Source organism: Dermacentor albipictus, unplaced genomic scaffold (assembly GCF_038994185.2).
Source record: "Dermacentor albipictus isolate Rhodes 1998 colony unplaced genomic scaffold, USDA_Dalb.pri_finalv2 scaffold_14, whole genome shotgun sequence".
Classification (NCBI taxonomy): Eukaryota; Metazoa; Arthropoda; class Arachnida; order Ixodida; family Ixodidae; genus Dermacentor; species Dermacentor albipictus.
Window position 1 is genome coordinate 513,556 of NW_027225568.1, and position 13,545 is coordinate 527,100.

At 45.3% G+C, this 13,545-nt stretch overlaps 1 protein-coding gene and 1 pseudogene across 1 annotated transcript in view; both read left to right on the forward strand.

The window, feature by feature from the left end:
- The window catches only part of LOC135914757 (cubilin-like), a 294,278-nt gene that overhangs the window by 222,385 nt on the left and 58,348 nt on the right, over positions 1 to 13,545 (forward strand). The window contains exon 21 of the mRNA XM_065447679.1: positions 817 to 1,173. Within this exon, the coding sequence (XP_065303751.1) occupies positions 817 to 1,173 (357 nt within the window). The remainder of the gene's footprint in view (positions 1 to 816; positions 1,174 to 13,545) is intronic.
- LOC135914769 (piggyBac transposable element-derived protein 4-like) lies at positions 6,755 to 7,573 on the forward strand (annotated as a pseudogene).

The window sequence follows — 13,545 nt, forward strand, 5'->3', positions numbered from 1 at the left end:
ACACTGCGCGCGACAGGCTCACACCGGCAGAGGACCGCCACCATGCGGGCTGCAAATGTGTTGCAGCGACATGGACTAGCAGACCTCTAAGCACAGTGGGGCCGAGCCTGGCCCGGGCTTGCAGCCCACACCAGTGGACATTAAAGCTTCATCTATCTATCTATCTGTCTGTCTGTCTGTCTGTCTGTCTGTCTGTCTGTCTGTCTGTCTGTCTGTCTGTCTGTCTGTCTGTCTGTCTGTCTGTCTGTCTGTCTGTCTGTCTGTCTGCCTGCCTGTCTGTCTGTCTGTCTGTCTGTCTGTCTGTCTGTCTGTCTGTCTGTCTGTCTGTCTGTCTGTCTGTCTGTCTGTCTGTCTGTCTGTCTGTCTGTCTGTCTGTCTGTCTGTCTGTCTGTCTGTCTGTCTGTGTATCTATCCATCTACCTATCTATCTATCTAGATCTCTATCTATCTATCTCTATCTATCTATCCATCCACACATCGATCCATCCATCCATCCATTCTACCTTCGCCCCTTTAAAAATATGTGCGTCAGCTCATGCAAGGTCCATGCTCACCAATTCTATGTATGTTTAAAAGGGTCATGGGAAGTTTCCGCTTCCCGAGTCACAGGGCTGATGCCATGTTATCTCCCGATGCTGTGATGATTTAGAAATGCAGCCAATTGAATGGGGAGGGACTGAAAGCGGGGCTTGGGCAGTTTGAATCGCCCTTGCCAAAATATTTATGTGCCTGCTGACTCGATTACACGGCTACCCAAAGCCAGACACGTGGTGCTTGCCATAGCAATACGAAGGCTAGCCCAGCATGCTTCCGCAGGCCGACCTCCGGCGTCCCTGGGTGGAGGACCACCCGAGCTGTACCATCCGAAGCCGTATCCTCATCCGTCAGATTCTTTGGACGTCGCCACCAAGCGCCAGCAGCATCAGCACCAGCCACCCAGCTGCGACCGGCTGTACGCGCTGGAGGAGTTCGAGCTGGAGAGCCCCGGCTACCCGGGCCCTTACCGGCCGGGACTCGACTGCCGGTACTTCATCCGGCGACACAGCGAGGCCGTGTGCGCGCTGCTGGTCACATTCGACGCCTTCGACCTGGAGTACAGCGCCGGCTGCCACCACGACTACCTGGAGCTGGCCGGCCACAAGATATGCGGACAGGTGCCCGCCGGAAAGACCAGTGAGTCCATTTGCTTGCTTACTCCCATGAGCTCTCGCGTCAACGATAGCTCACCGCTTGACTTAGATGAAGTACTGAGTGCATCTACGTTTGGGCTGGCTTGCCGTGAAAGTATACCTCAGTGAAGGTGTCTGTTGCGCTGCCTGTCTTATCAAAAAAGTGTCATTTGCCCGCAACTCCCATCCCTAAACCAAGCAAGGGGCTGATAGATGGAATAGCACACTGTGGTATAAAGTTTGTAAACAGGGATATGGTGCCTCAGAAAGGCTGGCCAACGTTTCGATAGGAGGACCTATCTTCGTCAAAGGCGGCCTCGTCATCCTCGGCGTGTTAGTTTTAAATGGTTAGTGCAGTGACGTCACGTGCGGGTGTTGTCGCTGGCGGCTGGTTTTGAAGAGAGAGACTACCAGAGGAAGCAAGCGCTGTCGTCCGACGTCTATGAGCTTCATTCCCAAGACGAGGGGACAAGAGCCTGAGAGTGGGCACGCGGGAGAAAAGAAAAGAAACAAAAGCAGAAAAAAAGAAAAGAGAGAAAAAAAGGGGGGAAGCCAGGGCGGCACCAAGACTGTAAAAAAAGGGGGGAGAGTGAAAGAAAAAGAAAGAAAAACAAAATTTTTAAGAAAGGCGGGGGGGGGGGGGCTTGGGAGCCTGTTGGGATGCGAGAGGTTAGGAAGCATTCAGGGGGAGTCGTTGGCGGCATGTTTTTGTGGCATTAGAAGGGCCGGTCAGGCGGTCAGTGCGCGAGTAACACAATAGACAAAAAAACCCACACATACATACAAAAAATATAATAAAAATATAACCATGAGTTGAAGGTGACTTGAGTAGCATAGCAGCAATTGCTGCTATGCTACTCAAGTGGTGCTACCCATATAGAGAGGCTTATTGTACTCTGCAGATTTCTCGATTATCTGATTAATGATATGGATGCTATCCATTGTAGAGAATCCCTTCCTGAAGCCCGCCTGTTCCCTTGGTTGACTAAAGTCCAGTGTTGCCCTTATCCTATTGGAGATTATTTTGGTAAGTATTTTATATAATGCTGGGAGTAAGCAAACAGCCCTATAATTTTTCAGTTCTTTAATGTCTTCGTTTTTGTGGATTAGCATAATGTTTGCGTTCTTTCAGTTTTCTGGGACCCTTCCATTCGATAGACACTTCGTATAAAGAGCCACCAGTTTTTCAAGCATTATGTCTGCTCCATCTTTGATTAAATCGACTGTTATATCTTCTCCTGCCCCTCTTCCTCGTTTCATGTCTTGCAAGGCCCTTCTGACCTCATCGCTAGATATGAGAGGCGTTTCTGTAGTCTGTCCATTATTGTTTCTAATTGGGGTATCCTGACTCCTCTGAGTACTGTACAGGTCAGTATAGAATTCTTCTGCTGCTTTTACTATATCTTCGAGATTGCTGATGATATTACCCTGCTTATCTTTCAGTGCATACATCTTGGTTTGGCCTATGCCAAGTTGCTCACCGATTTCAGGCTGCATCCATTTTTTACGGCTTCTTCAGCCTTTCCCACGATACAGCTTCGAATATCCCTTATTTTCGCCTTGTTGGTCAGTTTTGACAGTTTCATGAATTCTAATCTATCTCTTGAGTTGGGCACATTCATTTTTTGTCGTTCTTCATTAGGTCCTTTGTTACTTGGAGCTTGCCTACTGGTTCCCTTGGTGCCTTGCCTCCCACTTCAATTGCTGCCTCTGAAGCCAACCTAGTTATGGTTTCATTCATTAGCTCTATGTAATCATCATCTCTCTGTTCTAAGGCTGCATGTTTGTTTGTAAGTACCAGCCTGAATTTGTCTGCTTTTACCCTTACCGCCTCTAGGTTGACCTGTTTCTTCTTGACCAATTTAGCTCTTTCTTCAAATTGAGGTGAATGCTAGCCCTCACTAACCTATGATCACTGCACTTTACCCTACCCATCACTTCTACATCCTGCACTATGCTGGGATCAGCAGAAAGTATGAAGTCAATTTCATTTCTTGTTTCACCATTAGGGTTTTTCCATGTTCACTTTCTGTTGCTACGCTTCCTGAAAAAGGTGTTCATTATTCGAAGCTTATTCCGTTCTGCGAATTTTACCAGCATCTCTCTTCTAGCGTTCCTAGAGTCGACGCCGTAGTTGCCAGTTGCTTGTTCACCAGCCTTATTTTTCCCCACTTTTGCATTGAAGTCGCCCATTACTACAGTATATTGAGTTTGCACTTTTCTCACAACTAATTCAACATCTTCATAAAACTGATATACCTCCTCATCATCGTGAGTGGATGTTGGAGCGTAGGCTTGTACTACCTTAAATTCATACTTATTAAGTTTGATTACGACTACAGATACCCTCTCATTAATGGTGTAGAATTCGTCAATGTTGCCCGTTATGTCCTTAAGGATTAGGAATCCTTCCCCGTATTGCTTCTTATCTAGGAGACCTCTATAGCAGAGGACATGTCCATTATTCAGCAATGTATAAGCCTCACCAGTTCCAATTTCACTAAGGCCGATGATATCCCAAACAATTTCTGATAATTCCTCAAAGAGTCCTGCTAAGCTAGCCTCACTCGAGAGGGTTCGGTTGTTAAACGTTGCAAGGGTCAGTTTTCATTGGCGGCCTGTCCGTGTCTAGCTCGACATTCTTAGCACGCTCTGCTGCGTTACAGATCTGACACCTGTCAGGTGCTCCGGTCAAGTGCTCCGCAGCTGCTGGGGACTGAGGGCCATTGGGTAATTGAGTGAGCCATTGGGAGGGGGCGACCGAATACTGCACCAGGGAGGCTAATTTCTGATCTGGCGAGGGAGTGTCTTGTTGAAGCTTTGTGGGCCTTCCTAATTTGTTTGTACCTGGATAGTATAGCCCCACTCGCTCTCGGCATCTTTTGCCGTTGACAGGCGTCACTCCAAGCCTGTAGAACTTGTGCATTGGAGGAAAGAAATTATAAATAATGTAAATGAAAGTGGTTGAAAAACAACTGGCGGCAGGCAGCGCATGAGCCCACGTCTTCAAATTACGGGTGCGATGCTCTTATCATTCGAGCTACCGTGGCTGCGTTTTCCCATCCACTGTCTGGGGTATTTATGTTTACAAGAACTAAACCTGGGAGTGTTAGCCAGCGACACACCTTACAGACTTGATGGTGGATGTGGAATATCCTTTTTTGTCATAGGCGCCACGTGTACGTGATCATTTTGTGTGAAGGCAACTGCTTAATAAACCTGCACATGCTAATTGAAGGCATCAATGCTGCCAGAATCAAGGCCTCACTATGTAATGAGCGAGAAAAAAAGAAACCAAGGGCCAAATTTTTATTAATAATATCATAAGAAGCCAACTAAGAAAGACACCAAGGAGAGCATTGGGGGAAATACACATACTTATTCAGTGCATTAAAAAAATAATAAATTATGGAAATGAAAGTGGATGAAAAAGCACCTGGCTGCAGGTGGCGCACAAACCCACGTCTTCGCATTACGTGTGCGATACTCTTACCATTTCGTGGCCTATGGTATGACTAATAAAAATTGGGCCCTTGGTTTCCTTTCTTCTCGTTGACTGCCTAGCGAGGCCTCGTCGGCTTCAAATATTTCTTCTGACGTCCATGTAAACACACCATACTTCCTGCTCTCTGTTTCTGTCAGCGATCGCACGCACTGATGACGCCTGCAAAGTTACACTGGCTTCCTTCCGTCGATGATTATCTCCATGGGTGCTGTATATCTCTATTTTTCTCCCTATTGTGATTTTTATTAAACTGTTGCTGACACGGCCGCAGCTTAAGCGCTGCGTTCTCGCTTCACTTCGCTTTGAGCAAGCGCCATGTTTTGCGTGAGGACGTCACAACCTTCCTTCGGACCAGTCAACGAGATGAGCAAGCATGTGGTCGCACAAGTGCTTTTTTGGGACGCTGAGACGCTGAGACAGAGACGCTGAGAAGGCCAGGGTAGGTAGTAATTAAGAAAACGGTACCCTAAGGGAACCGCAGCCTAGCATCACCATCAATAACCGAAGAAGGCGGAAAAGAAGGAAGACGAGGCTCGCCGAGCAACAGACTGCATAAACATGCAGGGCAGCAGAAAAAAAAGGTAAAGTAGTTAGAGATTGAGGAGCAGTTAAATAAGAGCACAAACAGGTGCATGTGCGGTAACAGAAAAAAACCTTAGAGACTTAGAAGAGCCACCAGTAATTGAGAATTAGGTTTGCGAAGGGTGCAACAGAACTAAATTGGAAAGAAAGGGAAGGCGGGTCAGAATGCTCATGCATCACAGGCCCAATGGGCAACAGTAAATTTAAAGTGTGAACAGCATCTTTAGTTATCAGCCAAAGTGAGTGGAAATATATCTTGGCTGAGCGTATTTACGGATCGGAAAAAAGCGCAAGTAGAAGATTTAGGATTTTGTGGAAAGAATTAGTGAAATACCTAAGTACGGATACTGACCTATTGGCTTCCGCGGCCGGCGGCCGGCGACGCGAAAGGCCAAAGTTGCTTTGTCCAGCGACTCGCTGGCCACTCGGAAAATGGTTGCCTTTGACTTTATTCAATAGACGGCAGCACAATATGGGGTGTTTTCGTTTTGCTTCATATGTTTTCCACTAGATTGACCTAGTTGTCCACTGAGGTTGGTTCTTTGTTTCTTAGAAGGCTAAAACCTCGTGTCCCCGTGTCATGCAAAACATGGCGTCCCCGAAAGACCGTTCTTTAACTGAAGAGGAAGCTCTTTAACTTGTGTTCAACAGTGAGGCCGAGAGGGACATCAGCGATGATGAGGATGTTCGGTTACACGATACGGTGTGCCTAGGTGATGACAGTGCCAGTTATGATGAAGAGCATCTGTGTTCAGGTGGAGAGGTGATGTGCTCTTGTCCACCATCTCCGAAGGCGCGAAAACTTGATGAGTGGGAATGCGAAGACGACGACAGTGCTGACAATGTGATCAAGCACCCATTCACTGGTCAACCAGCCGTCAAGAGAGGCATCCAACTACAAGTAGGTGCGCGTCCCAGTGCTCTCGGTATGTTCAATGCCCTCCTTGGAGACGAGATTTGGAGCATCGTCGCTATGCATACAAACGCCTTTGTAAAGGAGAAGCAGCGTTTGCATCCCGATCCCACCTGGCATGAAATAACCCCAGATGGAATGAAAGCCTACTTTGCCATGTGTGTACTGATGAGCCAGTTAAAGAAGAGCAGTATTCAATCGCACTGGTCAACGAGATGTGTTATTTGCACAACGTTTTTTTTGGTTCAGTGACGTCAAGGCATCGTTATTGGGCACTATCTCGATATCTTCATTTCTGCGACAATAGCCTTCCTCAAGGTGAAGATAATCTGTACAAGATAAGCCCAGTGCTATAGACCACAAAGTGAAAATCGTCGGTACAGCCTATCGTCCCGAAGAGAGTCTTGAAATTGATGAAAGCCTCATGAAGTTTCGTGGTCGGCTGTGCTACGCCCAGTTCAACCCCTCAAAATGAGCGAGATTTGGGCTTAAATTCTATAAACTGCGCGAGCCTTCAATTGGCTACTGCCTACAGTTTTCAATTTACACTGGCGAAAGTGAGAAGGCTCCCGCTGCCACTGGAATATGTGCAGTGAGGCTGTTATAGATCTTGCAGAAAAGCGTCTGCTCGATGGCCACACACTCTTCATGGACCACTGGTATTTCCCACCTGCACTATTCCGTCTGATCAAAGAAACGGGTTTGAACGCTGTTGGCACAGTTCTACGTTGCAAGAACATGCGAAATGAATTCAAAAAGGCGGAGCTGCAAAAAGGGCAATGCAACGCTCTTTTTTCACACGGAATCGTGGCCTTCACTTGGCAAGATAAAAAGGTGGTCACTATGCTTTCAACGTGGCACAATGTAGCCAGTGTGACAGACACAGCGAAAAAAAGTCGACAAAATGGCTTGCCAGTTCTGAAACCGGAGGTTGTGCTCGATTACAACCGAGGCATCGGTGGAGTTGATCGCAAGGACCAACAACCCGCTTCCTTTCCTATCATGAGGCGATACGCTAAGGGCTACAAAACAAATCTTCTTCAACATAATGTACATCGCTGTTTATAAAATCTATCTTTTTTTTTGAGAAAGAAAGAGGTGAGCGGCTCCATTATACTGACGGGAAGGTAAACCTCATGGAGGAGATTTTTCGAAGAGGCCGTTCTCCCGCAGTACCATGGCCGAAGAAATCCACTTGTTGCCGCGACACCAATCCGACTGCAGGCAGCCGAGTGGGCCCATTTCCCTCGCCAGTTGCCACCAAACAAGGTGAAGCAAAATCCATCCATGTTGTGCTCCGTTTGTAAGGCATGAGGGAAAAAGTCCGAGAGCAGATGGGAGTGCGAAAAGCGCGAAGTTGCGCTTCACGTGCTTGTGTGCTTCAAGGCGTTTTACACACGGTAGTCATATTGAGTGTGTTGGTGCACTGAGACATTGTGCATCCAATAAATCTAGGTTTGTTGCTCTCCCACGTGTGTAGCAGAATTTACCGCGATTTTTATGCAGCAACGCACGCGGTCGCCCTGCAGAAAAATTCCGGTGCGGACAACGAGGCAGGAAGCCTACGTACACACTTGGGAAAAAGCAAGCGGGCGGAAAAGCCAAAGCCGCCGGAAAATATTTTCCGCGCATGTACAAGACCTTCACATTTGTTTCGCCACTGCACCGGAAACCACTGCCGCTTTCACCCACATCCATCTAGTTTGCATATGCTTGTCCGCGTTGCGGCATTGTTCAGCACACTGTCATGACATATGCTCATTCATTGACCCATCACTTATTAAAAGCCATCATTTAGCGCAACTGCGTGTGTCGTCTGTAACTTTCGTCTACCATGGAAAATAAAGAAGACGTTGTTTTGATAGTTGTAGCGAGTTGCTTTTCCCAAATATAGAGAATGAACAACGGAAAGTGTTAAACTTTACGACCGGATATTAACATGCTAGTGCAGCTTCCAGTGAAGTGGAGCCGCTTTCCGCTTCACCGTGTAAAAAATCGGTCCGAGACCAATCGGGCTCGCTGCCTGGTTTTTCACCCGTTTCTCCGCCTAGGCGGGCGTATTTTGTCAAATTTTTTCCGCTCCCGCCTGCTGCGAGACCAAGTGTGAACATAGCCGAATGGCTGCGGAGGGCGCAGAAGCCAAAGGGTTAAGGGTTTCGGGAATGATGCTGAAATGATCCTATTTGGTGACAAGAATGCCCAAAACATAACTGCGAGTCGGCCTAGTTGGAACGTATTCATATTCTTTATACTTCATATTCTTCATATTCATATACTAGAAGGAAGCGCTCGTCCTTGTGTTGCCCCTATTCTTCGTCCTTGTTTGTTTGCGCACAAAAAGTATCAATAAGAATGCCCACATATAGAATTTAGGTGGTTATACCGACAACAATGGGAAATTAATGCTACATCTCTCTGAGCAATGTAGCCTCGTTATAATGAGTGCGGGGCCTAAATGGGATGGTAACAACATATCTGAAGTCGGAAATAGGCAGCCGACCATAGATTACTGTCTGATGAAAGAACGAGATTATGACAAGTTGAGGGAAATGTTCATTGACAAGTAGGGTTATAGCTGCATAGGCTGTGACTATAAAGGCATCATTTCGAAAATGGGGTATCTAGCTGGGAAAGAGAGAACGGAGCCAAATCTGAACGCTGAACAAGTAAGAAAACTAGTCACAAGAGTCTTGAAAGAACTTGGTGAATAGCCAACTAAAAAGTGGGAACATATATTGAGATTCTAATAACTAGAGAAATAAGGAAAAGGAAGCAAGAATTAAGTTTGTTGAAAAGGAAAAGGGAAAAGGAAAAGGGAAACGGAAAAGGTGGTGGACCAGGGAGATACACGAAGCGGTCGATGAACGACAGAAAGTATTGCGAGAGCATAGGCAGGCAAAAAAAAAAAACGCAGTTGCCGCGCAGGATGAAGTAGGCAGAAAATTGAAAATATACCGGGAGAAAAAAAACTACGCTTCAAATACTGGTTCAAGCAAAGATTAAAGTTGAATGTTGGTTCTCAGAAAGGGACAGAAGAAAGGAAGAGGTATTCTTCGCACTTCACTGTCTTCTTCCCTTTTTGAGAAATGTATTTTGTGCCACAAAGTATACCTTGATGTAGTAGTTCTGCGGAAACCCGCAAGGTGGAGAGAAGTAATTGTTAAAGGGAAAATCAGACATCCACCCATTCGTAGCGATTGCTACAAAGGAAACCCATCCGGGTTCCTCGAATGAAAAGCCTCACAGTTGAAAAATTCGTCCTGGTCCGGCACTCGAACCTGGGACCACCGCCTTTCCGGGGCAGCCGCTATACCATCTGAGCTAACCAGGTGGCTTGCAGATGGCTGGGTGAAATCGAATTTGTCGACAACACACGAAGCAAAGGTAAGTGCTTTACGTAGTAGTTCTGCGGAAACCCGCAAGGTAGAGAGAAGTAATTAATAAAGGGAAAATCATACATGTACCCATTCGTAGCGATTGCTGCAAAGTAAACCCATACGGCTTCCTTTGTTCCTTTGAACCGTATGGAGACCCATACGGTTTGGACATCCACGAATGGGTGGATGCCTTATTTTCCCTTTATTAAACTATACCTTGGCAAGTATATGTTTTTCTTCCTGATTTTCAATTTCACCAGGAGTAGATGCTGTACACTGTGCTGCCAGTTCTTTGCTTCGGCTCATAGACGTCGCATGCCATTTTGGACAGATCTGGAACCTAATGTTTGCCTTACATATTTTAGCAGTATGGCGAGGCCTGGTACAATGGAAACATCTGTTTGCCTCTTTGAGCTTCATTTTCTTATCTTCATAAGGCATCGTTTTCCTACAATCATCAGTACAATGAGTAGTATTCTCGCAAAATATGCAAAACTTTGCAGCTGTACTTTGAAAATTGACAGTTCTTGTCTGCTGTTTACTCTCAGTCCTGATGCCACAGCTTTCTCTCCTTTCTGTCGACAATTCTCGGCACTCTACCTGATCTCATATGTATTTCATCAAGCGCCTAAGAAAATCTTCTTGACGTAAAGCTACATTCTGAACTTGTGCTGAAGATCTACTGATATCTACGTTTTAACTGGAATCTAATGTGCATATCCACTGGCGAAGCTCTTTTCAGGATCGGAAGCAACATCGATGCATAGGACTCGCTTTTCAATTCTAAGCATTCCAATGCACGTATGTGCATTTACACCTTTTGTGACAGCTTTCTTAAACCATTATGGTCTTTCCAGCTTGCCACTGTATTCAAGTTAGTTCTTTCATAGGCATTTCTACCAGCACGTCATCTTTTCCGTACGGATCTTTTCCATTGACCTTGAGTAGATCAATGGAATTCGCATAGTACTGTCGGAAAACTGTAGTCCCTCCACAGCAGCTGCCGCTTTTCCTGTTAGTGATGACAGAAGGCACGTAAATTTCTGATCTTAGTTCGAGTCGGTTCTTTCGTGTACAGCTGTTTCAAATTGCCGCCAAAATCTCTACCATTTCATTTTATCGCCGTCAAACTTCATTATTTCTAGCTTTGGTAGCTTCACTATTGTTGCTTGTTGCGATTTTCTAGCTTCGCCATTAAAGTTGTGTTGTTATCTCGCTGTTTCCCGTATTTCTTGTCGAGAAAGGTACGTGTTGATGCTGTGCAGAGCACTTATTATCTTTAAATCGTACTCAGTGATTTTCGCAAACTCCGAGTCAGCCGTTTCGGGTGTTATGAACTGCTCGATCTGCTCGTTTGCTTTCTTTAGCGAGTCTGCAATACCTTTAATCTGGCTGGCTATCAGCGACATCGATGTAGGATCTTAATTTTCTTCCAGTTTCTTTTCAGCATCGCTCACTAAGTTTGTTATTTATGTCCTCAGCGTTTTTCGCTTCTTCAAATTGACTTCTCTGTTCATCTTGAGTAACTGAGGAAATTACTGATCGCTTCATATTTTAGCAGCGAGATGTCGTCTGAATCTTGGTCGCCCTCTATGTTCTTGCCGCCTCTTGATGTCGATGTCTCGCCTCGCTGCCATTGGTTCGCCTTCGGGCCTCCTCTTCATCTGTCTTCTGTGGCCAGTCCGTCATTCTGGTAGTCCGTGGCCAGTCGGAAGAGGAGTAGCCGCTATCCTGGTCACGGCACCATGTCGCAGAAATGAGACGAGACAGCTGCGTTTGATGGGAACGAAATCAAGATTCTTTTTTCTTTCTCTCTTTATTGCTTTTCTAGCACGCGCGCGCCTTTGGAGCCCGCCATCGTCTTCTTTCTCATCTTGTCCGCTCCCATGAGTTTCAATAGACAGCGTTACATGTGGATTTTTCAGATATTACAGGAGCGTATGACAACGTAGAGAGGAACATTTTGTGGGATATTCTAGAAGGGAAAGCTTAGGAGACGATTGTCTACAGTTTTTGAGAGAGATTTGCCTAGAAAATACTATTTGGCGTTGAATATCTGTATCCTAGATATCCTAGACGAAGATGGAAACAAAGTGGAAGGGGAAGCGGCATTAAATTACGTCTGAAAATTAACAGCCTAATCTTTCCAAGGTGATGACGAGATTGTATTTGAAGAAAAAAAGTGCGTGAAAGAGAACCAGATGGAAAAGGAGCTGGTGCTACCAAATTTCAACGAGAAGAAAGCCGAAGAGAAAATTCCTAAGCGCACAGTCACAGGGCTAGACGACGCTCCCGTTAGGCTGATTAATGAATTAGGAACAAAAAGTTGGGGAGCTCTGGTGAAAGCAGTGGAAGAAACTTTAGAATATAGACGAATGCCAGACAGTTGGAGACAGAGTATAATTAATTTAATTTATAAAGGTAAGGGGGATAAAAATAGAATTCACTCGTACAGACCGTTGACCATTACATCGGTATTATATAGGCTAGCAATGCAGGCTATCAAATTAAAGCTGCAAGCATGATCAGAGAATAATGACATTTCAGGAGAACCTCAGGATGGCTTCAGAATAGGTAGGCGTTTGGATGGTAACTTATTTGTTCTTACTCAGTGTATCGAAATATCAAGAGTAGAAAGCAGACCGTTATATGAGACCTTTATAGACATGACATTGCAAGAGCGTTTGACTACTTAGACAGGAACATTTTGTGGGATATTCTGGAAGGGCAAGGCCTAGGTAACGATTGTCTACACCTTTTGAGAGAGATTTACCTAGAAAATGCCGTTTGTGTTGAATGGAAAGGAATGAAAAATGTGGAGTAAGGTGATATCAACAAAGGACTGAGGCAGGGGTGCCCTTTATTCCCCACTGCAGTTTATGATGTACACAGTGAGGATGGAGAGGGCACTAGAAGGAAGTAATATCGAGTTTAATCTCTCATACAGACAGGCGGGTACCGTAGTAGAGTAACAGTTTCCAGGTTTATGTTATGCGGACGATAACGTGTTTGTTCATATGAGGAAAACGGATATGTCACGTGCGGCTAATATCTGTGGACAGCAAGGTGATAATTGCGGATAGAAAGTTAGTGTTAACAGAAATCATATTTTATGGTATTCAATGAAAACAGTGAACAGAAAGTGTCAATACAAGGCCACGAAATACTTCCCCTAAACGAATACAAATACCTTAGTGTATGAATAAACGAAGGCAATAGATATATAGAAACACAGGAAAAAACAGTTATAGCAGAGGGGACGAGAAATGTGGCCATAATAAAGCACAGAGTGCTATGGGGATACAATAGATATGAGGTGCTCCGGGTATGGTGGAAAGGTGTAATGGGTCCAGGACTTACTTTTGGAAATGCAGTTGTTTGCTTGCAATCAGGGCTACAAGCAGGACTCGGTGGCAACCAAAGGTCAGTGGGACGCCTCGCACTGGGCGCTCACGGGAAGACTACAATAGAGCTTAAGCTGTACAGGGTGTAATGGGCTGGACATGTTTTGAAGTGAAGAAAACTCAGAGCGAAATTGCTTTCGAAGAAACACTGAGGAATATTAAATAAAGGTAAATCGGTTGCGAGAGTGATCAAGTATTTGTGTAGGAATAACATTGACTCACAGTGGAGGAAAATAACTGGGAAGCTTACCAGCAATTATGGGAACGGTATTGTAAGCAACATGGCAAAAAAAGAACGCGAAACGCAGTCAGATGAGTTGAGTAAGGCTCATGAGTGGGGGCAGCTGAAAAGAAGCCTGCTACGGGTAACTAAGAGGTAAAATACAAAATTTGGAAAGAAACAAATTATGATAACTCAGAGGCAAACTACATTTTTCAAGCGAGATCAGGATGTCTTATAAAACACGTCGTTATGACTCGAGGTACACTAAGGAAGGACAAGCTTACGCTTACTCCGGTAAAGCTAGAGAAACGATGGAACATGTTTTATTAGAATGGGACGATATCTACCTAGATGTCGGTTTGGGCAGAGCTG